A 26,550-nucleotide genomic window follows, 5' to 3' on the forward strand; every position below is an offset into this window, starting at 1 on the left:
ACACTTGCCCGGTTGGAGCAAACAATAAGGATTGTCATCTCTGCTTGAGAACTCAGCGTGCGATTGACATCGGGTCTACACTATACATGACAATAACATCAATGATTTCATCTTCCTCTTTGATTTAATAGTAGGGGTAAGTGCTGTGCAGGAGGACGAGTTTGTGAATAGAAGCTTGTCATCACAGTTTCCTCTGGTTGTTAGTGGCAGGTGGTAACAAGCGCAGGTGAGGAGAGAAAAATCAAGATGCTGAGCTTTCTCATATGCCCCCTCAGAGACACATTCTGTGGAAGGTTAGAGATGCCACTCTGAATCACCAGGCTCGTCCAACACAGACATTTTAGCTGCAATCACATCACTTTTTCCCCTCTCCTTTTTGTGTTTCCTCAGTGCTAAGAACAGACATCTTTAGTCACTTTAACTGGACTGCGTTATTGTGCATCACTAAAACCATGTCTGCTGATTACCATCAATTCATCAACCTGTTACATAAGCTGTTGGGAGGAAGGAGAAAGGCTAAAAATACCAATGTTTGCCCTAAAGGCCAGGAACTAAGTATGACAGATTTGTGATGTTCTATTTGAACAACAAACATGGGACTACTCTCTTTGAGCTTTCACACATATAAAGGTACCAGCAGCTTGTATCTCAGAAGTCCTCACTGACTGTCAGAGAGTCAGCATGCCTTGGGATGGGTTTTAAGACCCAGACAAAAAGACTTAGAAGTGATGACCCAGAAACCAAATATAAGCTCAGTTTTGAAGATAGTACTTGATGGGGGGGGGGGTTGTTTTGTCAAGTTTTTACATGTGAGAATTTTTCTTTGGTTACCCTCCCATTTTTTTTTATATCTTTACACCAATCAGATTGATCTGATTTGCATATTGACACTTTGTCTGCTTCTTAGACTGCTTTTGCATTCAGTTCAGTTTAAAATAAAGTTTCTAAATGAGGATGTATGAAACGGTTATTCTGCTGGTCTGTAGTTCCCCTTGTATATCAGTATGATACAGAAAACTGTGATTCTGGGTAAACAGCTCATCGTGAACTCAATACTGAAAAATCTGTTTGCCAACCCCTCCTCCAAACAGCATCTGTCCAGTCATTGCTGAGTAAATGAAGTCATAGTGAGATTTCCCCCCCATGCATCAGGGGTTGGTAAGAATAATTTCTTCTTTCTTCTTGTCATGTGTTGTATCTTTCAAGTGCATATTTAAGTGCCATGTAAGGTTTTCCCAATTCCAATTTCAGTCGGTGCAACACAGACAATGACATTTAAACCAACTTCTAGAGGTAACTATTATTAGCTCGCAATGACTTAATGGGAATTCCCTGCATTTTTCAGATGAAATTGAAAAATGACTCATGGGAAACCTCTCCACTTTTATATGTTGACACTTTACAGATGCACCAGTAGTAGGTAAGGGAGGCAGCCACAGCAAATTATCAGTTGCAACTGGTGAACTGGATTGCTTGTTTCATTCAGAATAGATGCTGATGGTAGACAAATGTAAAAAGACTGGTCCAGTTGTTTGGGGGGGGGGGGACTACTCTCCTTCCTTCCTCTTCAACCACCCCAAAAGCTTACTCTGTTTTGTCCCTTCATTCTGTTTATCCCCCTCTTCTGAAAGGGGGACATGGGATGGGTGGTGTCCAGACCGAGCCATTCGTCCAAGGAGACAGAGAGGCGCCTGAGCAAATGAGGGCTGATTGGCGGGGGTGGCAGATTAGACTGGGATCTGGCACTAACAACACTTTGGCCAGCTTGCGCTCTTCACAAGTTGCAGTGGACCAACAAATGACAGACAGCTAAGGTCGCTCAGCTCTCATGCAAAGCCTCCAGGAGTCTGTCCTGTGAAGTCTTTGAGCTCCCTATTCATGCTTTTCAATAGCTATCTCTCTCCTGGATGCCTCTTCTCTTTTCTCTCTTTCATCCCACTCATACTATGGCAACTAGTTTGACCCATCATCCAACAAGGCAAGCATTGCTGAACAGTGTCCAGAACATCTTCCTTGAGTGTGATGTGCACATTTTTCCATATACAGCAGGATTAACAGGGTTAAACTGCAAATTATACCTTATAAACCAAATAGTCACAACAAAAAAGAAGTGTTGGGCTATGAATTTAAGTAATCTGACAATATACCTTCAATTAATTGAGAAACAGGCTAACAGGATGTTAGCTAGCTACATGTGCTTGCGTTGTCTTTTTAGATCAACATGTAAATTGACTGTGCTATCCCATTTTGACAGCTACATCACCCAACCAATACATCCTTCCATCCCTGAGAAATTAAAACTTTATCAGTGTGTTCCATTTCAGCTCTGTTGCTAGGCAATAAGGGCAGGATGAGCTGGTGACTGTGATAATGGAAACCCTTTGTAGACCAGGCCTTCATGGTCTATGCATCGCAGGAAGGAGGTGGTCTTTGTGGGCCGGGTGGACCATGTCTCAGCAGTGTTCATCTCTTTTTAGTGTCCCCTGGAAACATTCTGTTGAGTTGCAAGTATTTGATTGTATTCTGAGTATTTGGTTGTTTTCTTAAGTTGCAGTGCATTGAGCTCTCAGGGCAGTATGTAAGTACAACATAGCAACTTAAAATTTCTGGAAGGTCATTTCCATTTCTAACAGCTGCCTCTCACTATATACTGTGCGTGTCCTAATGCAGAAGCATGTTTCTAAAATGCTGCAGTTAATGTGAAGACTGTAGTCATGAAAGCTGCCTTCTCACTGTTGCTGGCTGTTAGTGCTTGATTTGATCTGTGACTGTCAAGTTTATTAACAACACCTCTCTGGGATGTTGCTCTCTCATGCCAGCACCAAACAACAGCTTTTGAAAAAAAGCGCAATGCGGGTGTAACATTCTGCATGCAAATGATTTTGAGGAAAAAAAAAAGAGGAGGGGGAAAAAAAGCAAACAAACTTCGAGACATTGTGAGCGTGAAAGCTGAAATCAGCCTCCATCACTAATACTGCAGCAACAGTCTCAGTGTATAATGTAAGCCTGCGAGGGGAGAGTGAGGAGCAGAGGCAATGTGAAACATTTTAATGTGTCTCCGTCTACTTCCTCTGCTGTTCCAGGAAAAATAACAAGTGCCTTTCTCACATGTGCAAGGGCCACCAACACACTTCTTTGTTGTGTAATCAGTAGCTGAGGTTTCTGTTCGAGTGACTACAAATATGCACACACGGCAAGAGGAACTAACCTATGAAAAGGGCTAAGATTAGTGAGGCCGAGTGAGTGAGGGAACATCTGAAACACGTCCTCTTAAACAAATAACCACTTATGATTTCTTGCGCACGAAATGACTAATTTCTTTCTGTCACACTGTATGTGTGTGTGTATGTGTGTTTATTTATATCAACCACGTATGTTCACACAATTACACCAAGGGGAATCACCTGTTCACTTGATCTCTACACAGATTCATTTTAGCATCAACACACACATGTTTAGATGGTGTGGAGCAGAAGATACCAGGCTGGTTTCTTGCCCCGTCTGACCCATTCTTTATGATAGCAAATAGAAATAATGACCAAAACCAATTTCCTAAATTGTAATAAATCCAAATTATTATATTAAAGAGACTCTGTGGAACTAATGTAAGTCAATATACTCCGTGTACAAGTGACTAATGCGTAATTGTAGTGAATGCAATTTTATATTAGTGGAACAGCTGCATGTTGCTTGATTCTTATCCCTCTGCAAATGCTTCTGTGCCTGCGTGTGTGAGTGTATGTGTGTGTCTTTGGAAGATGTCCAGACCCAGTTGTCACATGCAGCTGTAGATTTTCTGGGTCAGATCAGTAACATTTCTGCAGCATTCAGGCTAAAGGTGGCGTCAGGTTAGAGCATGCAGGGGTGAGGACATAATGTATGAATTCCACTGTGAAGAGCACATGTTTTTTGTTACAGCACACCGACACCAACAGCATCTCCTATGTCGCTAAAAGCTGTCCAATCTCATTGTCTTTCCAAGGTGACATCTTCACCTGTGTGTGGCACCTCTTTACCTGAGATATTTCATCCTTTCTTTTTGTTTGTTTGTCTCTTTGTTTTTTAGTTTTGCGTCTGTCGTGTGTTAAATGGGTTTCAATGTGCCCACGCCCTCACAGTGAATCCTCCACAAATTATCCTGCTATGATCTCACATGGGCTCACTCTGACCGCAGAAATTCCGGAGAATGTCCAGTGCAACTCACTTGGATATTTGCCCTCTCACTACAGCCCCATTGGATAATTTCAGGGGATTATCCAGAGTTGGGTGCATGTCTGAAAGCAGCTTTATTGTTCTTGTTTTATCTCGGTCCTCTGCTGCAGTGTCAGCTGCTCATCCTTTCCCTCATCTAAGGCCCCTCATGGCTCAACATGGACCTTTACTACTTTGCATCTCATTTATTTAATTATTTCTCTGTCTCTGTCCCTCTCCCCCACTGTCTCTGCAAAACTTCCCTTCAAATTAACCCTCACCAATAACTTATCTCACCCTTGTAAAAAAAACAGCCAGTCAGTAACAGTAACAGTCATGGGTATAACACCCCCTCTTCGTGATATGTCAGCATATCATTTCCACCCAGCTGGGATGTTTTAGACTTTCCCTCACTGTTAAATTGGGTTGATGGTTTTAATTAACTCTGGTTTTAATGAAGGTACAGCTCTGATGTCAGACTCTCATTTCCATATGTAGAGATGGCTCTTTCCATTCAGGGGTCAGGGTTGTTTGTGGATTACAAATTAAAAGAATGCTCATTGTTTCTTGTAACCTCATATTAAATGGGATGGAGTCATTAACCACAGACAGACAATTTTGAATATTAAATTAACTTATATTTATAATTATATTTCCCTCATATTTGTTTTTAATCCATATGGCCAAATCCACATAACAAAGTTGCCTGTGTTTTCAAATCATTAATGATTGACATCTATGTCAGTGTTAGATGTATAGATCACATAAACAATTCTGCTGTTTCATTGTCTTTAAATAAAGTGGATTCCAAATGTCTGACACCACTTTACTGTGGTTCTGTCGGGTGAAAATGGATAAAACGTCATGTGAAATGACAGATTGAATCAGTTGTGTATGTGCGTAAATAAAACCACACACAACCAATACAAAATAAATAAATAAAATGGATTCTCTGGCCCTGTGTGTGTGTGTGTGTGTGTGTGTGTGTGTGTGTGTGTGTGTGTGTGTGTGTGTGTGTGTGTGTGTGTGTGTTACTCTGCCTACAGAAGCATCAAATTTACTACCGGAAATCAATTAGTCTCTTCTTCAAAATAAAACAAGAGTTAGACCGTAACCAATACCACAGGAATGCGTTTATTGTGGTGGTATTTTATTTTGAAATGTGTGAACAGAAGCCCGACCATGTCTGCTCCCTTGACAGGAGTGTGAGTAGTTTCCTCTCCTCTCCTCTGGCTCATTCAGTCCGTGGTGGTGTGTGGATGTGCTGTGCGCTCCGCCGTGTCTCCGTGGCGCAGGACAGGACGGTCGCCACGCCTTCAGGGACGCACTCTGCCTCGGCGTCAGCTCTGCGCGTGTGTCCGGTGCTCACCGGTGGAAACCTGGGAACCTGTCCGGAGCGAGGATCATTCAACAACCGGACATTGCGCCCGTGGAGTCCGGCTGATGCCAGCTGAACAGGCTGGTGTGTGAACGTTGATTTGAATTCTTTTTTGGGGAAATATCAAGAGCGGCTCTTTTATTGATTTGTCACCGGATACAGGTCGGATCGAAGATGGGCATTGAAGTGTAGTGCTGGTAAGTAGCGCGTAAAAGCAGCGTCACATCAAATCTGTACTATATTAAAATATTGAGATTGCGCTCACGCCCACAGTCACTAGCTGCGTGCCCGTGCGCGCGTGTGTGTGTGTGCGCGCGCGCATGTGTGTTTGTGTGTTTGTGTGTGTTTCCCCTCACACGTTCCACGTACTGTGCCCAGAACACTGTGTCGTCATAGTAGTAACTTTTACTAGCAACAGTGACGACATCATAATGTGTGTTAGGTGTTACAGATGGTGCAGCTCCACAATGAGAGAGAGAGAGAGAGAGAGCATCACAGTGTGTGTCCGTGAGTCAGCGGCGTGCAGGTCGGTTTAAAGGGCGCGTGAGAGGAACCAGCTCGACTCGAGAGCCTGGACTCACTGCGTCTTCTGCCTCTGCCTCGCACATTCACAGCACAGAGGGACATAAACAAAGACAGCAGCATTTCTCATGTTCCACTGTTAGGACCTGGTTTGGTGTGAAGCTTTATCTCAGTCTGTGTAATCATTAACATGGGGAGCAGAGCCTCAGACACTGCCTGGCTCTTTATCAAGCCCACATCTCTGCACATTTAAAACGAAGAGCCTGTTCCCTCACAGGCAGGACAGAACGAACAGGTGTGGCACTGTTGACATTGTACTCTTGTTTTGCTTGGAATGAAAAAAATCTGCATCATCCACTGCAAGAATCCAAGAGGCAGTAAGTGCAGCCTTTTCCCCTCAAGGGCGCTGTAGCATTGCACAGCTCACCAATACAAACCTGAAAGCATTCGTTATCTGTCTCTTGCAGCAGGTGCATACAAGTATCAGAAACCAGTACTGGGGGGGAGGAATTCTTGCTCCAGGTTGATGTACTGACCAGTTAAGGCACCTCAGCTTGAGCCCTCTCCACCCCTCAACCAGCCTCCCCCTCCAGTGGTGAAGCATCAGAGTGGGGGGCATCACGTTTGGTGACTGTGGTCTCTCAGCGTGGAGTCCAGCTTGGTTTATACCCCCCCTCCCTCTATTTAGGATGCAGCCCTGGGAAATGTGTATTTGCTCACTCTCACCTTCCCTGGCAGTGTGTGCTCCTGTGTGCCCAGAGGGGTGAAACACAAACATCATTTGTTCTGTGCTGTGCCTGCTGAGTTTGAGGTTCCTTTGTAAAATGACAAAACACTAAGTCAATTCTTTCACTCTTTGAACCCAATCTGCACTAAAAATGTGAATTGTTGTGAACCTGTACCTTCATTAGCACCTTTTGACTTTGGCCTCCAGTGGTCAAGACCCTGTGCATCCTCTGGGTTCTCCTCTGAAGCTAGCTGTCCTGTGGAGGTATTATGGTTTTGAACTGAAATGACAGCTTGGGGCAGCAGCACAGTCGGTACAGGTTGAACTGACATGAGTCACAGGAGCAGGGATCTGTCAGAAGCGTCTGGTAACAAGTCTGCAGGTACAGACGGAGACCACGGCACACGTTCCCTCCAATTTAGGCCGAGTCTACAGAGAATAACAGGTGTGCTGTTAATGAGGGCATCGTTCGGTTTGATGTTAGACTGAGAGGCATGGTGTGTGTGTGTGTGTGTGTGTGTGTGTGTGTGTGTGTGTGTGTGTGTGTGTGTGTGTGTGTGTGTGTGTGTGTGTGTGTGTGTGTTAGACAGTGAGAGAGAGGGCAGGTCAACACAGAGGTAAACACTAACTGGATGGCTGTGTGTATGTTCCAAGAGTTGTGTGTGTCTGATTATGTGCGTGTCCATGTGACTTTGCAGGAATCATAGATCACATGCTACTCTACAGACATGATAGATATTCTACTATTGCCCTGTGGTGTTGCAGTCACGACTAGAATCCACACTACCCCACTGGTAAACACAACGTGCAAAATGAATTCCAGTTTAAAAAGATTATTTTTTATTGAATGATCCATTCCTGTCTGTACTGGAATAGACTTTCGGTTCCTGTGTTGGTTGGTTGGATGGATGGATGAGCAATCAGTTGGCGGAGAATGAAATTGTTTTGTTCCTCTTTTTTGCTGAAGCTGTGACATTTGTCAATTCAGAGAAACTCTATTTAAGGGAATTACATAAAAATAAAATTAGTCAAATTATTAAGTATTAGGAAATGGACTACTGTACAAAGGAAAACACTCCTCTCTCTCATTTTCTTTTTTAGTCACACTTTCATTTAATTGGGAATTTCCCCAAATCTCCATCTCTATCTAGATAGTGAATTAGATTTTTTATCTCACCATGGCTCCTCAGCTCATTAGGGCCTTGATTTAAAAAGGACCGAACTTGATGGCCCAGTTTTTCCTAACAGGCCTTTGGATGTCTTTTGGCTAAAGTGCAGCTTTGCACACAGACACAGAGAGTGATGACGAGAGCGATCTCGCTGACATGGTTCATGAGTGGAATTGCTCTGTCACAGCCGGCTTCTCTGTCTTGGGAGCAAAAGTCGGAGAAAGAAAGAGAGGCAGAGTGAGAGAGGGCGATGTGGAACAAGGAATTCTGATGGTATAAAAGAGGGAAAAGGGGCAGTCACAGTGGGGACGCAACAGGCATCTAATTATCTCCCAACAGGAGCTTTGACTCCATGGAAACCTTGTGCGCTCTGCAGAGCTGGTCTGAGCTGCCTCCACATGGCCTGCATGCTTTCACAGGGCCAGCTATTGATGATATGTGAGTATGGATTGGCTACGTCCAAAAAATAATGCAATATTATTAGATCCCTGGTGTGTTCAATAAACCACTGAAGTAAACATATAGGTTATATACCATCAGACACAAGCTCCATGTAATTAAATTAACCTTATGAGGTGAACAGTATGTTATGAGAAACGTAATGGATTCTTTAGGCTGCAGAGCTTCAGCACACCTGAGTAATGATGTGACAGATGTGTCTTCAGCTCCAAACAATCCATACTGAGCTGAGCTATTGAAGGGATTTCATTAGGAACAGCCTTGTGGTATTTGGTCTTGAGATTAAACCTCAAGATGGTGTTTGGTATTGAGCTAACTGTGTCTGAACAGGTGAAAGTACTGCGTGCTTGCATCGATTCATGCTCCCATTTAAATCTGAATAAAAATAAGCTGCACATGTTCCGACAAGAGTTAGCATTTGAGAAGTTTGTCATCTTTTGTCAAACAAACACTGTCTCGACTGCCATCTGGTGGTTCGCTGCAGTATACGTCATAAATCCCACCTCCTCCACGTTAGTAGTTAGGACATGGACCAAACGTCAAACGTACATGTAGATGGTTATCATAATTTACGGTAGTTTAAATTTCTGTATGTTCAAATATCAACATGGAAACACTAGCTGCATGTTAATGAAGGGTGTTAGCACCTGTGTCTGTCTCTTATCATATCAAACTACATGAGACATAAGTGGTGAACAGAGCAGATCATGAAATCCCCCTCAACTCATTAGTACTTTGACATCATACATCAGCAGGGACACGCTGTGTGGCCTTTGACCGCGCTGGTTGTAATGAGCAGATAGATGTACTTCAACAGGAAGGGAGACAGTCCTGATGAAATTAGGAACATCTGGTTATTAGATTTGCATCTGTTACCTTCTCGCTCATTAGTTAGTGGTGGGTATTGTGCAGGTTTAACTGAGAGGAAGACAATGCGTTATTTCATTCAGCCTTCTCGTAACCATCACTCTGCTCTGTTGTTGTTTTCCATATGCTTCCATTCACTTGCTTGAGCATGGTAATTCCTCATAAGTAACACTTGAGACAAACTAATGCATGATTAGGACGAGATAAAAACCCATCACGTCTGCTTCTCCTCCACCAAGTGTTGCATCAAGAGTTGGTAGTAGACTGGAAAATGATAAATAACACATGACTTGTTTTTTTAAACCATTATGACCATTGTGAATGACAGATTTAGGGCGCTCAAGGCTCAGACGCGCTGTGTGCTCACTAAGAGCCAATCCCTGCTCAGCTCCAATCATCTCAAAGCAACATGTTAGATTGCCCAGACCCATCGCATGTCAGAGACCTTCAGTTCGTTTTAGTGCAGCATTTTCATCCCTGCCGAACTCGGGGAAATAGATTCAGAAGTGTATTTTTCACACACATGTGGAGAGGTTTGAAAGTGGAGTCAGTGGGTTAGGCCAGTCAACCTTCAGAGTTGGCCTCTACGGCACAGACGTTCTCTCAGGCTGATGGTTTTGTGTAACGCTGATCTTTCGTCCATCTAAATGTAAATTTTCTGCAAAGTAATGGTCTGATGAAAGGGATTAAATGTGTTCACCCTCTCTCTTGTAACGTTTTCAAGATGCAAGGAACTGGCTGAAAGGCTGAAGCCAAGACCGCACCTCTTGAAGAACAGTAGGACAGATGGTTGTTTTCATTGTGAAGGAATGACTTCATTTGGACTCACATACACCCTGACTTCCTCAGCCCTTTTTTTTCAAGCACATTCACAAACCCATGCGTGCACACAGCTGTGTCCAAACTCGCTCAGGAATGAGGAAGTCTACACACGTGCAGGGGGGTGTGTTCATGGAGGAGGATTCCCACTGAGCATTACATGGGACTGATGGAGCTGGTGCGTGCGGAACAGGTGCCAGGATGTCGGTGTGACCCTGCTCAGACAGTACAGGGGAATTCTTATAAAAGGGATTAAGGGAGTGTGTCCCTGTTGAGGCCAGAGTGTGACTCCCAGCCTCCGTCAGGCTCGTACCAAAGAGAGAGGCTGGGGAATGGGTGGGGAGCTGGAATGCCTCGACTGTAACTCAATCCTGTGTTTGGCTGTTGTGTGGGTGCAAGTGTGTGTGCATGTGTTTTTTTTCAAGACACAATGAACCCATTTGTTTTCATCCCTACTCCTCTCCAAAAACACTCACCATTAACCAACAATAGTGCGCTGGTTTGATTTTGTCGTGAAGTGTGTGTGGTGACATATGTGTGGTATTTTGCGCTCTCTCTGCTGTCAGTGGTGCCAAACAGTCACCGTGCAGCTAAGCAGCCAGATTGGCATGGCCCCCTGTACCTCGGCATTCAGTCTGGGCGCCAGTACACTTTTGGGCTCCTGTAGAGACTGGGGATGATGGTAGGGGCAGAGGGCCAAAATGCCTCCCATGCCAGCAGCTCCCGTTGGGACAGCAGCCTGCTGCAGGGCCATCTGTGCCGGCATCCTGACTGGGCTCATTGGAAAAGTAGGGCGTCGATGGGACATAAAGGAGGAGGGAGGAATTGAGGGGACATGTGGAAGGGGAAGGGGAGTGTGAGGCTGGATGACAAAGAGGTGTTTACTTTCTTTTAAGCCCATGCCATCATGAGAATACTTTATTGTTTGTGTGGTTGCATCATTTCAGCTTTCAAAGAATGCTGTGGAAAATTCAGGCCATAGCTGCAATACTCTCAGGCACGCAAAACAGTGTCAGGACCAAAAATACACAAGGATCTGCTTTTTTAGAGCACAGCCCCAAAATAGATGAAGAGTTGGAATTGTGAAGCGTTCAAGGAGCGAACATGTGGGTCCTAAATTAGACAGGAAGTATTAGAGTATTTAAATTAGTTAGCGAGGTGGGGAGCTGGGGAGTGTACACAGAAAAAAGAGGAGTTTAGTGAGTTTGGCAGGAGGGGTTTAACATTCAGAGAGCTCAGACTGTCTTCACGCTGCCCTGGGGGTGAGTATCACCTGCTCACCCTCCTCCCCAGTGCCACCGTTCTTTCTTTCTATCTTTGCCATCTTATTGTTATATTCATCACACCCCCAAGCACGGCAGAGGATGCAGCTTTTTACATCTTTGTCTTTTTATCTCCTTTTTACTGACTAAAAACTAAAAAAAGAAAGAAAAAATGTTGACACAATACTCACACAGGATATTTTGCTGTGGTCACTTGCAATGATGTGCTGCTCATTGTAAGCAGCACATCATTGCAGCACATCATTGCTGCTCACTTGCAATGAGCACAGCATTACATCACATCTTGAAGTTGTTCAACACCGATATAGCACATCAGCTCTGTAAGAAACGGATGAATTCAATCAATTTAAAACAAATATAACCACATTTAAATTCACTACATCCTCATAAATATCAATCCCCTAAACTCAAGATCCACAAATTATTCTCTGAGAAATCAATGAAAATGTTGAAAAACGCCCAGTGACAGTGGAAGATATATATCACAATAAATCAAATCGTTTTATATTGTGACATTTCCTGGGGAGCAATAGGTCAGCAGGTTACAATCCTCCACTCCAGATATTTGATCTTTTCACCCAACAGCACACCTGATTAAGTATGACATAAAAATAACAATCCCCTTCTCCTCCGCTGGATAAGGTTTGCTGGTGCAGGAATGGATTGAATTGGCCTTTGTGTGTCAGCTTTGTGCTCAAGGACATGAAAACAACTTTGAAAACAATTGTGTGGGACTTTCTTTCAAGCTTGAGGGAGAATGGTGCTGTGCAAAGATAAAAAAAAAAGCTGTCTTTAGCTTGGTACTGTGTAGTTCAGGTAGAGTTTGGGTGTTTGAAAGAAATGTCTTTTTCTATACCATCAGTATTTCAAACTTACTTAACAGAAATTCAGCACATAAACTGAGAAACCACATCTTATATTGTCCCCATGAAAGGATCCAGGCTATTAAAGCCATAAAATGCATGCAGATCTGATCATCGTGTTGATGACGTTTCTAATGCACAAACAGACGCTGGAAGATCTTAAATATCCCATGTAAAAGAGGTGCTGTTCATATTGAAGATGCCGATGAAGATGTCAACTTGGAAAGACAACAAGAGCTGAGAGCTTTTTGTGATAAGGGCCAATGCCAGTGCAACAATGCAGCAGAAGTGTTAGTCATGTCCTGCTTCCTGTATGCTCTACCCAGAACCCACCTCTCTCCCGAATGTTCCTATTGTTCTTCATATGTGAGAGTCCCGAAAAGGTCCGCACCTGATTTTCTTGATATTTTCTGGCATTCACATCTGAATACAGCTTGAAACAGCCGCGACCCTAGAGTGACTTTGGATGCCAACAAAGCTGCTACTGTGCATGCGCCCCTACCCAGGACCAGTAACCCTTCACCTTTGACCTTTGACTTAGGTCAGACTGTGGTTTGATTTGTTGTGAATAAGCCTCTTTAGTCTTAATGGATAGCTGTCTCTAATGCTGATTGTCCTCATCCGTCAACTCAGTGGAAGAACTGCTTTGTCTGCAGCTGTGTCACCACTGTTCTCAACACACACACACACACACACACACACACACAGGAAGTTGTGAGTAATACAATTTTTGTGGTGAAACAGGTTACACTGGGATGGCAACAGAAAAGGAGCAGGGATATGCTTCTTGACAGCTTCAAGATGCTCAGTTGCGTCAGGAATGCCATTGTTGCTTCAACACACACACACAACACAGACACACATGCAAGCACACAGGCCGACAGCTGAGCAGTCAAGGGTGTTGATAAAGATTGTGTATCTCTAGACTGTGCCATCCTGTTAATCATCATAGAACAAAGCAGGCGAATCCCCCGATGGCAACGATAACAGCCTGACAGAATTACAAGACAACACACACACACACACACACACACACAAACACAACTACTCATGCTGCAAGGTCCATGAACAATGACACTCCCCCAGCTGTCTAGACGGAGTGCAGGGCTGCTGTTGGCTGACTGCTGGGGATCTCAGAGGGGATTAGAGCACACACCACTACACTCACCTGTTCTTAGCTGCTTGTTTCTCGATGTGTGCTTTCACGCAGCATTGATGCAACGTGACAGGCACATAGGGAGCTGGGTGAACCATGAGGTATGGCAACAAGATATACGAGTAGAGCTGTGGATGACTTTTTGGTCAAACAGCAGGAGAAATTGTGCTACCAGCTATATAGTTAGAAAATAATAGTACTAATAATAATATGTACAAACTTCTGACATCAAGATTTCCACTCTAGGGAGAAATTATCAAATCTTCTCCCTAAAGCAAACTTGTAATCAATAAGCAATAAGACTCAGCTATAATCAATTCACCTCACTCAGTGGTTTTGCTCATGCAAACATTAGTTGGTCTGGTATGATCAATACCGCCATGGTGGCTTCTATTAGCTTAACATAAGCAAACATTATTGCATATTGATGCATCACAGATGTTATTGGGTCAGTTTGCTGACTTTCCTTAAAGAGCCTGATCAATATGGATTTTGGAGATTGACCATATTGTCTTTGTTCTGTGCTCGCTGAGATTTGCACGCTTGTTCCTGTCACACGTACATACCCAGACTAAAATAAAGGGTCAGCATCTGTCTTACGTTCCACACATGCATACCTGATTACACATTGCTGTCCATTCCATTCCAGATGTATCGTACCTGCAGCATGTGCAGTTGACGCATACAGTCAGCGTGGTCACAAATTTTGGGCTGCACGCGGGCGTCGAGTGAAATTCTCTTATTGGCTGATTTTTATCGGCCAACTGATAAATTGTCCAGGCTCTATTTCCTTTTGCCACTATTACTCAACATTTAAAACCTACGGGTTTCTAACTTGTAAACACTGGTTCACCCACAATGAGACTGGGAAACTCGATATGCCCAACTTGGCTCTTACTAATACAGAAGTGCCTGAAAGGTAAACAAATATGGATCACGCCTCACATCAGCCAAAGACTATCGTTCACTGTGACTGATGTGGTACACATACACAGTGGCCTGGTCCATAATTCAATTTACACATTTGTGGAGGAGTTACCTGAGTGACCCCTTGTTTGCAGACTGTGCGACACTGACTGGCAGAGATGCAGAACCATAATGAAATGATTTATCAGAGCCTGAGAAACTGATGGGAGGAGAGAAGAGCTGTGGGGGAAAAAACAGAGCAATAAGGAGAGTGAAGATTATCACAAGCGATACAGGAAATCATTGATAGTGTGAGCACGTAGAATAAAACTCTCAGTCACTCCTGCACATATATGAGTACAAGCGCAGAGACGGAGCAGTGTGTGTGTGAGTGTATGCAGGAGATGACTTGCAGATACTCTACTGGATTTATTCAAACTTTCTCTCAGAGCTGAGCAGACTTTGTCGTCCTGACTGCCCAAACATAAAATAAAATTCCTTCCAGTTTCCACAAAGCTTGTGAGGGTTTTCCATTTTTCTTTTTATCAGTTCTCTCTGTGGCAAGGACACCCCAGGCTTCCCCTCATGGAACCTAATCTAGACAAAGACAATGGGAGGAAAACAGCTGAAACGCAACATTAACAACATTTTACAGCTGCGTGTTGAACTGTGGTGGAAATATTTTTCATCTGAGGTTCTTTGGTTTTGTCTTACCCTGCAAAATAGACCATGTAAAGTGGTTGATGCATGCATGAGTATGGCATATACCGTAGCTTAAAGAGATAGTTCGCCCAAAAATGGAACATTCACTCATTATCTACTCACCACTATGCTGATGGAGGGGTGGGTGAAGTGTTTTAGTCGACAAGACACTTTTTGAATTTCAGTGGTAAACTGGTGACCACTTCTTCAAACGTAAGAAAAACAACACAAAAAAAAGCCTAAATGTCCTCTGTGATCCTCCTCCATGTGAATGCAGCGAATTTGAATGTCGGGGCTTCCTGACACTTGGATGACGCCACAGGAGCAGTATGGAGGCATATCATGTTTTTATTCAGTTGTTTTTTACATTTGAATAATTGGTCACCATTTACTTTAACTTTATTAGATTGGCTGCAACGCTGTTTTACCCCTGTATCTCCATAGTGTTTTCTGGACTCAAACTCTTCACCCACCGCTCCATCGACATAGTGGCGAGTAGATAATGAGGGAATTTTCATTCATCCCTTTAATAATTTAGATTGAAACAGCTCAATCAGGTGTCGTGGTTATAATCTGCTGGGTTAAACCCATCTGTTGGGCCTCTCACAGGTTGTCGTCAGTGTATCACAGTAGTAGTGTGCAATGTGGAGCAGTGGCTATAGCTCTGAGGAACAGACAAGAAGATGTCGGACCCCGTTAACCACAACATACACTGTGAGGGACCTGGCCATGGGTGTCAGTGTAGTGTAAGTAGAAACGAAGGCGGTAAAATGCCTCACAGAAAGATGACTGACCATCCCCCCAGCCTTTTGTGTGCCTGCATGCGTCCGTGTCTAGGTGCGTACAAGTGCACGAATAAGAGCTGGTGTGGGGGAACAAAGGGAAACTGAACCTCGCACACAGGAAACTTGAGACATGAGCTGCTCTTCTGCATGCCAGCGTGTGCTTGACCTTTCACCCCAGGGACACTGGTCTATCGAGGTGGCTCATAGGCGGGGGGGTTGTGCATGTTTGTGTGTGGGATCAGAAGAGGATGAAATGATTGCAGCAAACCCACTTGCCTCCAGGATGATAGATAATGTGGTCATGTCAGCACTGCTGTTCTTATATTCTCTCTTAACTGTAACCGCTCTAAAGTGGCATCATTACCTCCAACAAGGAGGTTGTGTTTTCATCTGGGTTTGTTTGTTGTCCTTTTGAAAGATTACAATAGATTGTGTATATTTGTGTAAGTGCACATTGTGGCCGAGCCCTGCCCGTGATCTGAGCTACAAACAGCAGGAAGAATACTTGTGTGTTACGTCAGATAAAACTTCCTGGGTGTTGCTCAAGGTCTCGCTGTCAGCATGTGGGTTTGCTGTCCTTCCTGTCACCCCTGCAGGCAGAGTGGCTTTGTGCCGCTGAACTTGCCCAAAGGTACCCCGAGACTGCACCTGTCCTCGGAGATGATGATGTCCGATTTAGGTAGTCACCAGGTTTGGTCAGTGAGCGTGGGAGCACAGCAGTGTTGATGTCAAATTCAGATATAAGAGACTCTGCTCACTCTGCTTGATCACCAATATATCCATTGTCTCTACATTTCCACTTTAAACTTGTAAAGGAATCAGATGGCATCAAGTAGATGATGAGTGATGGGGATAATTGTACCCTGAGGAAAACGGCACTTGTTTCTGTAGTATGCCCACTCTAGCGTACAGCGGCGCAGTAAGTGCTCCTCTCCACTACAGCTGCATTGTTGGTCCATTGAGGGAAGGAACATGTTGAATTTTTAAAATGTGCAACCCGAAGCAGTCTTAAAGGGAAAGACAAATGGCACCCGGGCAAAGATAGAGGCCACGCGATCGCTTTCGGGCTGCACCAGTGTCTCCACGGCGACTGAGTGACCCACATTTACATTCTCTCCTCTGTCTTGTGGAGATGTGGGAGACGGGGGCAGCTGTTTGGGGGTGTTTTTGTGTCCCACGACGACGGCTGTGGGTCATCTGCTGGAGAAGATGAGTGTGTTGCTGTGAAGAAAGAGGAGATATTACTCCAGGATAGTGAACAGAAAATTTAAAGTAGAATGAAAAAAATGATATACAAATGAAATACAAGTCAATTTAATTTCAAAATTATCTCAAGGCACTTTATGCAGTAAATTACAAAATTATAGAGAAACCCAACAGTTCCCACAATGAGCAAACTTTTGGCAAGTGTGGAGAAAAACAAATCTCTTGTAAACAGTTTTGTGACTTTGAAATGTTCCTGCAGAGCCCTAACCTGAATGAGATGAACTACCACCACAAAATGTACTTGAGTTACAATTTCTTATAACTCAGTATCATACCTCTTCCTCATCCTGTCAATAAACTGCTGATGTTTCTTTTTGTCTATTTGTGCTTTAGACAGGAATGCCCCAGACTGTGTGCTCAGGCATCATGTTCACCACTCCCAGTGGCTTCAGCCCTCATCTGGCCTGTGCTGAGCCTGGGGAGGAGGAGGAGGCCCCTCAGGAGGGTCCGGAGCCCGGGGCTTGCCTGGCCGACGGGCCCCCGATCACCTCTGCCTCCCTGGACACCCTGATCCAGAATCTGGTGCCCACTGCTGATTACTACCCTGAGGTAAACGGAAATGTAACACAGTTCATTAAAAAGTCCATCTCAGTATATAGAAGTAATGAGAGTCCTGCCAATTACATTATTATCCCCATGTCTCTATTTAAAGTTCAGTTCTGCTCCCTGTAATTACTGTAAGCAGCAGAGTTTTTATTGATGTAGTGACAGTGTCTGAGTGAATGTCTCCCTCTGTCCTTTGACAGAAAGCCTATGTGTTTACCTTCTTGCTGAGCGCTCGTCTGTTCATCCCTCCTCCGGAGCTGCTGGCCAGGGTGTGTGAGCTGTGCATCAAACAGCAGCAGCTGGATCAGAGCCCACTCGATACGGTCAGCACTGCACCACACACCAATGCATAACAGCCGTGTGCACATGCATGAGCTAGTAAACAAAAACACATGCAGGAGCAGAGAAAGCACACAGACATACTCCTCATCCTCATGTAAACAATAGCCACAAATTTTTGGCCAAATTGCTGACTTCAGGATAATATTTGTTTGGCGGATACAGTCATTAATCCAGACTGTGGTAAAGCTCTTTCACTTCTTCAATCACAGGCAAAAGTGAGGAAGTTTGGCCCGAAGATATTGCAGCTGCTGACAGAGTGGACGGAGACATTCCCGTCTGACTTCAGGGACGAGAAGATGGTCGGACTCCTGAAAGACATCATCCACAGGATAGCTCAATGTGATGAGGTACAGTCATGACGTGGAACTGTGATTACTAATTATACGTTTTCCTTACTTCCGTAATGATCCTCATTCATATTTCATACAACCTGAAAACGTAAATCATCATAGACCGGGCATGTGTGTGTCAGTGTAAACAGGGAGCAGATTGTCTCCTTTGCAGTTGGTAGTTTATTTACAGAAAATACTGCAAAGGAGAAAAGTGAACTGGGGGATATTTTTTTAATGATGATGTGAGGCAGTAAGTTTTAAAAACTTTGGCCTTCGCCGCTGTTGTTGAGTTTGACTGATAAGCACCAGTCAGGGAGTGAATGTTGGTGACGGCATCATCATTTCCAGACAATGACGCAGCTCCAGAGTTTTCAAACTAAAACAAGGCCAGCAGCATGTCCAAACTTCTCCATCTTAGGGGCTCAAAATTTCAGGACTTCAGGCATAAACATAGCAGCAGTGAAGCGTTTTACAACTAAAATGTAGTTAGTCTGGATGTAGCCTGCATCAGTTTCTGTTTGACCAGTCATCTTCACTTAAGACAAGAATACTTTTACAGTTTTGGAAGGATCCTAGATCTTAAAAAAGAGAAAAATAGGAAACAACTCTGCAGCTTATAACAAGATAATCATTTTGTGATTTTGAGCCACATTATTGCTGTTGCCATTACAGCTTTTATAAACTGTAGCTGCAGTGAGAAATGCTCTGATGGGGAACAAAATTTAATTATCATCACTACCGCTGTGGTGGAAGGAGTCAGAGTGTCAGTGTAGGGGGGGGGGGGGGGGGGGGGGGCAGCCGCAGCTCCGTGTTACACAATCTTACCACACAGGAGAGGAGAGAGAGGAAGGAAGGATGTTAGAGGAGTGTATCTATCTGCAGCCTCGGGGGGGGGACATAGAGGAAGGGAGATTGATGGAGAAAATGGGGGGATGGTAAACAGGGACACGAAGGTGGAGGAGCGTGATGGAGTCAGAGAGGAGGACGAGAAAAAAAGGAGGGACAGAAGGAAGGGAAGGGCAGGTGGTGATGAATGTGCTGCTATGTCCTACAGTATGGGTGTGTGTGTGCATACATGTGGCTCATTTGTGCGACAGTCTGACCTGTAACAGCCTCGGTGACCAGTCATCTGCAGGGAGGGCCACAGAAACACACATTCCTGGACACAGAGCACATCGCAGCTGCTGAGTGAAAACCTCGATGAAATGTGTTTTAATTCAGCTGAAAGATTACATTGAACTCTGGGTTGCTGAGCTCATTCAATCCTCTCAAACATCATCACATGGTTTCAAAATGCTTCGCTTTTGTGCTAAAAAAAACAAAAAACAAGACAGCGTGGTTTTGGAAAGCTTCTCAGTTTACGGCACATTTGTGAGCATGACTCGCAAAAAAATTAAAACGCACACTCCTCCACTGGCAATCAGAAGGAAAAAACACCTTTTTTAGAAAGGTTTGCCCGCTTTAAAAAAGACCTGCGTATACCTACTAATTTACTGTAAAAGAGACAAAACACTTTTATACAGGTCAGCAGCAGTGGTGGGGAAATAAACTTTTATACTATCTATTTAATAGTCACTGTGAATGGAGAGCACAAATATGAGCTCACAACCTGGCAACCCAGAGATTCTTTTGATTCATGCCTATTATTGATCTATGAAGCATTAATAAATTATTCAGGAAGTTGGTTATTGACAGCACCTCCCCTCTTCTCTCCTCTCCTCTCCTCCCCTCTCGTCTGCAGGCGTACTGGAAAACCCTGAACCAGGTGCTGCAGAACCTCAGCCAGAGGCTGGCCCAGATGAGCCAGGGGGAGGAGAGCATCGTCAAGGTTTCCCTCAATGCCTCCTCCATCTCTGACAAGCTGGTGGCCTTCAAGACCAAGCCTCCGCCCATCCAGAAGGACATGCTCTCCATCTGCAACGACCCGTACACGCTGGCACAGCAGCTCACCCACGTGGAGCTGGTAAGGAGAGGAGAGGGGGGAGGTTAGAAAGAGGTCAGGATAAGACATCGCGAAAGGGGATGGACAAAGAGAAGAGGAGAGGGTGTTGGGAGGGGGGCTAAGAATGGTGAAGCATAGATGGAGATTAAGTCTGTGTCAAGGATGTAAACACGGGATAAATCACATGAGAGGAGGAGATGGAGGGAATAGAAACAGATATGAGCGTGTTCGAGAATGAGTCTGAAAGAACAAAGGGAAGACAGTGAGAGGTACAGTTGCAAAGTAAAACTGGCAGACACACTTAGCACTGTGATCCTGTTCTTGCATTTTGAAGATGGCCGCAGATAATTGGTCTTCACCCACTTTAACAGAGACAAGAACAAAGGGAATAATGCAATGAAACATACATGAACAAAGAGATCTCTGCAGTGTCCCTCACATTGCATGCATGGTGCCTTCAGTCTATTCATGTGTGTCTTGATGTGAGCACGTGCATGTGATGGTGGTAGTGTTTCTCTGTGTGTGTGTGTGTGTGTGTGTGTGTGTGTGTGTGTGTGTGTGTGTGTGTGTGTGTGTGTGTGTGTGTGTGTGTGTGTGTGTGTGTGTTTGTGTTTGTGTGCCTGACTAAGCTTGTTCCCTGACTGAGCGGTGACATCACCCCAGAAGTCAGTGATGTGCCTGGGGCTTCAAACAAAGGGGATAAAACCAGTGTGGATATATGTGACCTGACAGCTTCACACACACAAACAAGGCAGACAGACACATACAGTGCACATATTTTGTACTTTAATAAATGTATTGTAGGCTTCAGCTACATGCTAATTCTGGTTAAAAAGATGATTAGATGATTTTTTATTATAATACTATTAGAAAATTTAGATTGTGCTCGTGACCACAACCACTGGGTGCGTGCCTGCATTTGTGTGTGTGTGTGTGTGTATGTGTTTGTGTGTGTATCCATATGTCATGTGTTGAGAAGAAGGCTATAATGAGTCATTTGGATTTTTTGATTTGCACATGTTATGAGACTGCATAGTTTTATTCTTCTTCTTTGAATAGAAGTGAATATTGTCTCAAGTGTCACTTTGAGGAAATATGATTCCAATGAGTCATGTCGATGAGTCATTACTTCCCTTTATTGATTGCCTTCCATTACTGAAATGAAAGACTTATTAATGGTATTACCCCCATCTGTGTGTGTGGTGTGCTTGTGTCTGTGTGTGCTTGTGTCTGTGTATGTGTATGTGTATGTGTCTGTGTGTATGTTTTCCAGGAACATTTGAGTCATATTGGGCCAGAGGAGTTTGTCCAAGCCTTTGTTCAGAAGGACCCACTAGATGGAACACAGGTATATCTTTTATTTCTCTAAATAACCATTTTGTTTATGTCATTATTATTTTCAGGGTGAAATTCTTACATTGCCATATCAGTAGAATCACATAGTTTGTCCTCAGGCCAAAACACTGCATGTTTTCTTCATATTTTCAGTTTTGTTTTGTAAAAGAAACTGCTCCTGGTGTAAAAAGCCTTTTATGTTTGCTTCTACAGAGGCTAAACAGAGGTCAGAGAGTCAAAAGGACACAAACAGCACATTGTAACATCACAAGCTGTGACAAGCACAGGCTCGAGTTCTTCATCTGCCCCCTGCAAAACTGTTCAATGCTTTCAGTCTCTGTTCCTCCACTGTCGCTCTTCCACAGTTATTATTCCATCATATTCAGTTCCTGTCTCTTTCACTCACCTTCTCTTCCCCTGTGGGTTTTTTCACCTGCTCTCCATCGATTGTGTTATTTCCGCTCCCAGTTTGCTACCTCTGTCATTTGCACTTGCATGGGGGGTCATTTTGTAGATGGGAAGCTAATTAGTAACAGAGGAATTCCCTATGGTTACGCCTACTATACTCACTGTGTGTGTGTCTGTGTGTGTGTGTGTGTGTGTGTGTGTGTGTGTGTGTCATCAGCAGCCGTGCTTCAGTGACCAGAAGAAGAAAACCTCCAACCTGGAGGCTTATGTCAGGTGGTTCAACAGACTGTGTTACCTGGTAGCTACTGAGATCTGCATGGTGAGTGAAAAATGTAGATATACCAGTTACTCTTCAGTCTGACATTAAACGACAGAAGAAAATTGCCCATTTCATACTGTCGTAGTATTTCATTACACAAACTGGAATGGCAGTGCATACCACCAAGGTGCTACAGTCCATTTAAGAAACCACATTTAAATCCACTAGAGCCTGAATTTTATTTGGATCTGCACCAAATTCTACACACGTATAGAAATCCTTATCTGTTTCCTAACCTAAACTTTAATTGATTCATCCTTAGTCCATTCCCAATCCTTCCACCAAGTTTCAAATAAATCAGTGGTGTAGTTTTTGCATAATCCTGTTGACAAACAGCAATGGAAACATAATCTCCTTGGACTAATGACAAACAGCAGATGATGGCAGTTTAGTTGTATTAGAGCACCACTGCCCCCCAATGGTCTCATAAAATTACTACACTTTCATTGAGAAGGCTTGTTTAATGATATGTGTTTTTAAAAACAGAACGTTAAACAAACCTCTCCACCTTTTTGCAGCCGGCGAAGAAAAAGCAAAGAGCCCAAGTGATCGAGTTCTTCATCGACGTTGCCAGGGAGTGTTTCAACATTGGAAACTTCAACTCCCTCATGGCCATCATCTGTGAGTCTAGTTTTGCCATAGCTGAGAGTATTTTCTCCCACCTGACATGGGATTAATAGTTGAAATTCATTTCCTCCTGTAGCCGGTATGAACATGAGTCCTGTGTCACGGCTGAAGAAGACTTGGGGCAAAGCCAAAACTGCCAAGTTCTTCATTCTGGAGGTAAGCACAATGCAGCCATTCACTGAGTGAGAGGCCCATGACATGTTAGAACTTGAAGCTGACATTGTTTTGCTTATTTCCATTTAATTTGACAGCATCAGATGGATCCTACAGGAAATTTTTACAACTACAGGACGGCCTTGAGAGGGGCCGCCCATCGCTCTCGGACTGCCAACAGCAACAGAGAAAGGGTAAGGCTTGACACCATGTCACTCTGAAAGCATGCTGGCATTGATTTTGTGTTTTTAATTTCACCTTCATGCCAATATCTCTATATCGTTCTGTCCATTTTACTTCCTCAGATTGTAATTCCCTTCTTCAGTCTGCTGATCAAAGATATTTATTTCCTGAATGAAGGATGTGCCAATCGGCTGCCCAATGGCCACGTGAACTTTGAGGTAGACTGATGCTCTTCTCCTTAAGCCTGTTGCATTTAACCTACCTGCAAACATGTGTTAAGTGTAATTTTGTGTCTTAGAAATTTGTGGAGCTGGCACGTCAGGTTGGGGAATTTATGACATGGAAACAGGTGGAGTGTCCATTTGAGGAGGACCGGGCCATCCTACACTACCTCCACACCGCTCCGATCTTCAGCGAGGACGGTGAGAACCCGCCTTGTCGTTTTAATAACATTTTGAAACAAGTTTATCAAAGTGATTTCATAACAGAGTGTGAATGATCTAACTCACCTGCTGCTCCAAGAGCATGTTTTTTTAAATTTTATATTCTGATGTTGAGATGCTTTGACTCAAAACTTGTGCTTAGATTTTCTCTGCTTGTGCTCAAACTGTGCACCCCAGCTTTCTATTGGTTGGGGAATTTTTAATACCCAAAAATCCAAGCGTAGAAGAAAACTCAGAGAGCAGTCATCTGAGTGCAACCACACAGCTTGATCACAAGCAGAGCATATCTAAGCTCAAGCAAAGGCTATTTGAGTGCAAGCTTTGGGTGAAAGCATCACAAAATCATGATATCAAAAAGTCCTGCTCTCACGCTCCTGAATAAATTTCTTATATATTGTTGTTTCTTATATTGTTGTTTTATGTACATAAGTAGTGCACCAATGACACCAAGGCAATTTCCTGTATGTGCAAACATACCTGGCAAATAAAAGAATTCTGATTCTGATTCTGATAAAGACAAGATAAAAAATAAAATACGTCTCTTCTCATTATCCCAAGGTCTTTACCTTGCGTCCTATGAGAGTGAGAGTCCAGAGAACCAGGTAGAGAAGGACAGGTGGAAAGCACTCAGGTAAGACTCACAATGAAAGATGCTCTCAAGTGTTGAAGAAGACGCTCTGTCCTTCATCAGCATCTATTTCCTCCCCTCAGGTCTAACGTTCTGGGAAAGACATGAGGCGCTGTCGGCAGCTAAACCCCTCCCACCAGCGGGGGAGCGTGTGTTCTCACTGCACTAAAACGAACTGTGAAGGAACCAAGCTGGTACTTAGGTGATTTTCTATGAAGAAATTATGACAAAAAAAGAAGCGCGGTGAACAGGATTCATCAAGGAGACTGTAAAAATAAAAAATAATAATAAACAAGCCGGGAAAAAAAGTGAATTGAAAATGTTAAGCTAAAGAAACAGGAGTAAAATGCCTTTGGAGCATATCAGTGATGAGGTACAGTTAAGTAGGAGAGCAAATACAGCTTCTCCTCCCCCCCATCCCCTCCATGTGTGTTTACTCTGTGAAGATATGTTTACTACTATAGAGAGAACAGTTACAGGGAAAACCACTTTATAAAATGAAATTCCTACTGATGCTTTAGTTGTTTTTGTATTTGCTCCTCTCCCTGTTTCTCTATTTCTCTTTCTCTTTGGTCCAACGCCTCATCCAGGTTTTTAATTTAAATTAGTTTTTTCCTTAACTTGTAATGTACTGTAATCAAACTTACCATGATGTAAAGGGCGCTGGCTAGCCTGTATCAGATTTTATAGGTTTACTGAAGGAACGGCGACCGTGTCTATCTGCGACGATAGACGATGACACACGTCGAGCATTTTACCAATTCATCTCATGTGTACTGTTTGCATGAGAGAAACCTGTTCATTGGTCATCTCCTCTTGTAATTTTATTTATTTTATCTTAATTTTGGAAAAGTGTTGGACAGGGGGAGTGGAATATGAACTGTTTTAAAAAAGTGTTTACTCCTTTTACTTTGTAAATGAATTGTGCCATTAAATGCAACAAAACCCACAGTATGGCTTCTAGCCGGTCACAGCAGGAGGTGTAGAATGTGTACAGGTGACATTGAACCCCTCATCTTTCTGCTCTTCAGGAAGTTTTCTCTCTGACTGATGTTCAGTTGTCTGATATATTTATGGAGATTTCTGTGCTGACAGATGTATAGTTTTTATCGTATCTTTCCTTTACTGAATATGAAGTCCGACGGCATGCTACACGGCGAGGCGATTGAAAGTGTATCCACCTTGTAATGTTTAACACAACCTTTGTAGTGAAGATGCATTGCTGCATTCTGTAGAAGGACAATGATGAACTGGAGATTTTCTCTGTGTGAAAATGTAAAAAGAGGGAAACTTGTGCCATGAATCCCTGGTTGTCTTGATAATTCAGGTTCCTCTGACTTGAAATGTGTTTGTTTATTGTTTTGTGGGATTGTTGCTGAGCTTTTTTTTTATTTTGGTGGTTCTGTTGTGATTTGGGAAACATGTTTGAGGGTGTGGGGTGGGAGAACATGGGTAAAGGGAACGGGGACTATGTAATTATATAAGCTTTTAAAAAAGTCTTATTCAGTTTGCTCTAATTGATTGATGTCAGTGTTTTCTCTTAAGAAGCACCTTTCCCTTCCAATAACAGACTGTCTGTAATTCTCCTTCCTCATGTGTCACCAACAAACTGGCTTTTCTTGTAACATGTTCCCCGGACAAGTGAAGACTAAGGAGAGCCAGAGATTTGATGTCAAACCTGCAAATCGAGGTGATGACATGTTTAAATAAAACATTGCCTGCAGTTGAACATGTTTTTTTACATCAGCTCTGTTCTTTGAAATAATATTTCCCACATACATTCAACCCTGAGTGCAGTTCGAGGAGTGTCGTACATTCAGCATATTTCATGGTTATTGAGGCCAAGCAGACAAGACTCCGGCTTCAACGTGACTGATCAAATGTGTGACTAGTTCTTTATAAGCCTTTAATAAAAGTAACCCATGCTTAGATGAATGCCAGCAGTCGCTTTTTTCATTGGATTGATTAATTTTGTATTTTTATGCTCATTCAAGGTTGGCAGCTTGATCAAAGCGTTGCTGACATGAATTCTCACACTCAGGGTTTTCAAAATAATGCACCAGCCATGACAGGTTATTGATTCAAAACCATTTTATCTCATTTGGATATAGACATTTTCTGAATATTTGATTGAATAAAAAAAAAGCCTGAATGTTAGTTGAATGAATAAGTGCATAACAATATCTGCATAATTTGAAA

The 26,550-nt window shown here is 43.3% G+C and overlaps 1 protein-coding gene across 4 annotated transcripts; it reads left to right on the plus strand.

Moving 5' to 3' along the window:
* The first annotated feature begins 5,401 nt into the window (after nucleotides 1–5,401).
* Nucleotides 5,402–26,080, plus strand: LOC109628910 (ras-GEF domain-containing family member 1C). Of its 4 annotated transcripts, none has more exons than XM_020086368.2 (14): nucleotides 5,402–5,653; nucleotides 17,427–17,642; nucleotides 17,840–17,962; nucleotides 18,191–18,328; nucleotides 20,055–20,276; nucleotides 21,529–21,603; nucleotides 22,216–22,317; nucleotides 22,836–22,938; nucleotides 23,021–23,100; nucleotides 23,196–23,291; nucleotides 23,403–23,498; nucleotides 23,579–23,702; nucleotides 24,282–24,354; nucleotides 24,435–26,080. In XM_020086368.2, exons 2-14 carry the CDS (start codon nucleotides 17,433–17,435, stop codon nucleotides 24,457–24,459), a joined length of 1,467 nt encoding a protein of 488 aa, XP_019941927.1. In that variant the 5' UTR covers nucleotides 5,402–5,653; nucleotides 17,427–17,432; the 3' UTR covers nucleotides 24,460–26,080. The 4 variants fall into 4 exon arrangements, with proteins under 4 accessions (XP_019941927.1, XP_019941944.1, XP_069388092.1 ...); XM_020086385.2 differs by having other exon boundaries at nucleotides 5,406–5,766; nucleotides 22,219–22,317; XM_069531991.1 differs by having other exon boundaries at nucleotides 5,406–5,653; nucleotides 22,219–22,317.
* Nucleotides 26,081–26,550: the final 470 nt, after the last annotated feature.

The sequence above is a fragment of the Paralichthys olivaceus genome, chromosome 9, assembly GCF_024713975.1.
Source record: "Paralichthys olivaceus isolate ysfri-2021 chromosome 9, ASM2471397v2, whole genome shotgun sequence".
NCBI lineage: Eukaryota > Metazoa > Chordata > Actinopteri > Pleuronectiformes > Paralichthyidae > Paralichthys > Paralichthys olivaceus.

Bases quoted from the DNA above. Each gene is read 5' to 3' on its own strand.
- LOC109628910 (XM_020086368.2), top strand. From the start codon at position 17,433: ATGCCCCAGACTGTGTGCTCAGGCATCATGTTCACCACTCCCAGTGGC. The intron at 20,277-21,528 runs GTAAGGAGAGGA...TATGTTTTCCAG, and splicing joins AGCTCACCCACGTGGAGCTG to GAACATTTGAGTCATATTGG. The intron at 22,939-23,020 runs GTGAGTCTAGTT...TTCCTCCTGTAG, and splicing joins CTCCCTCATGGCCATCATCT to CCGGTATGAACATGAGTCCT.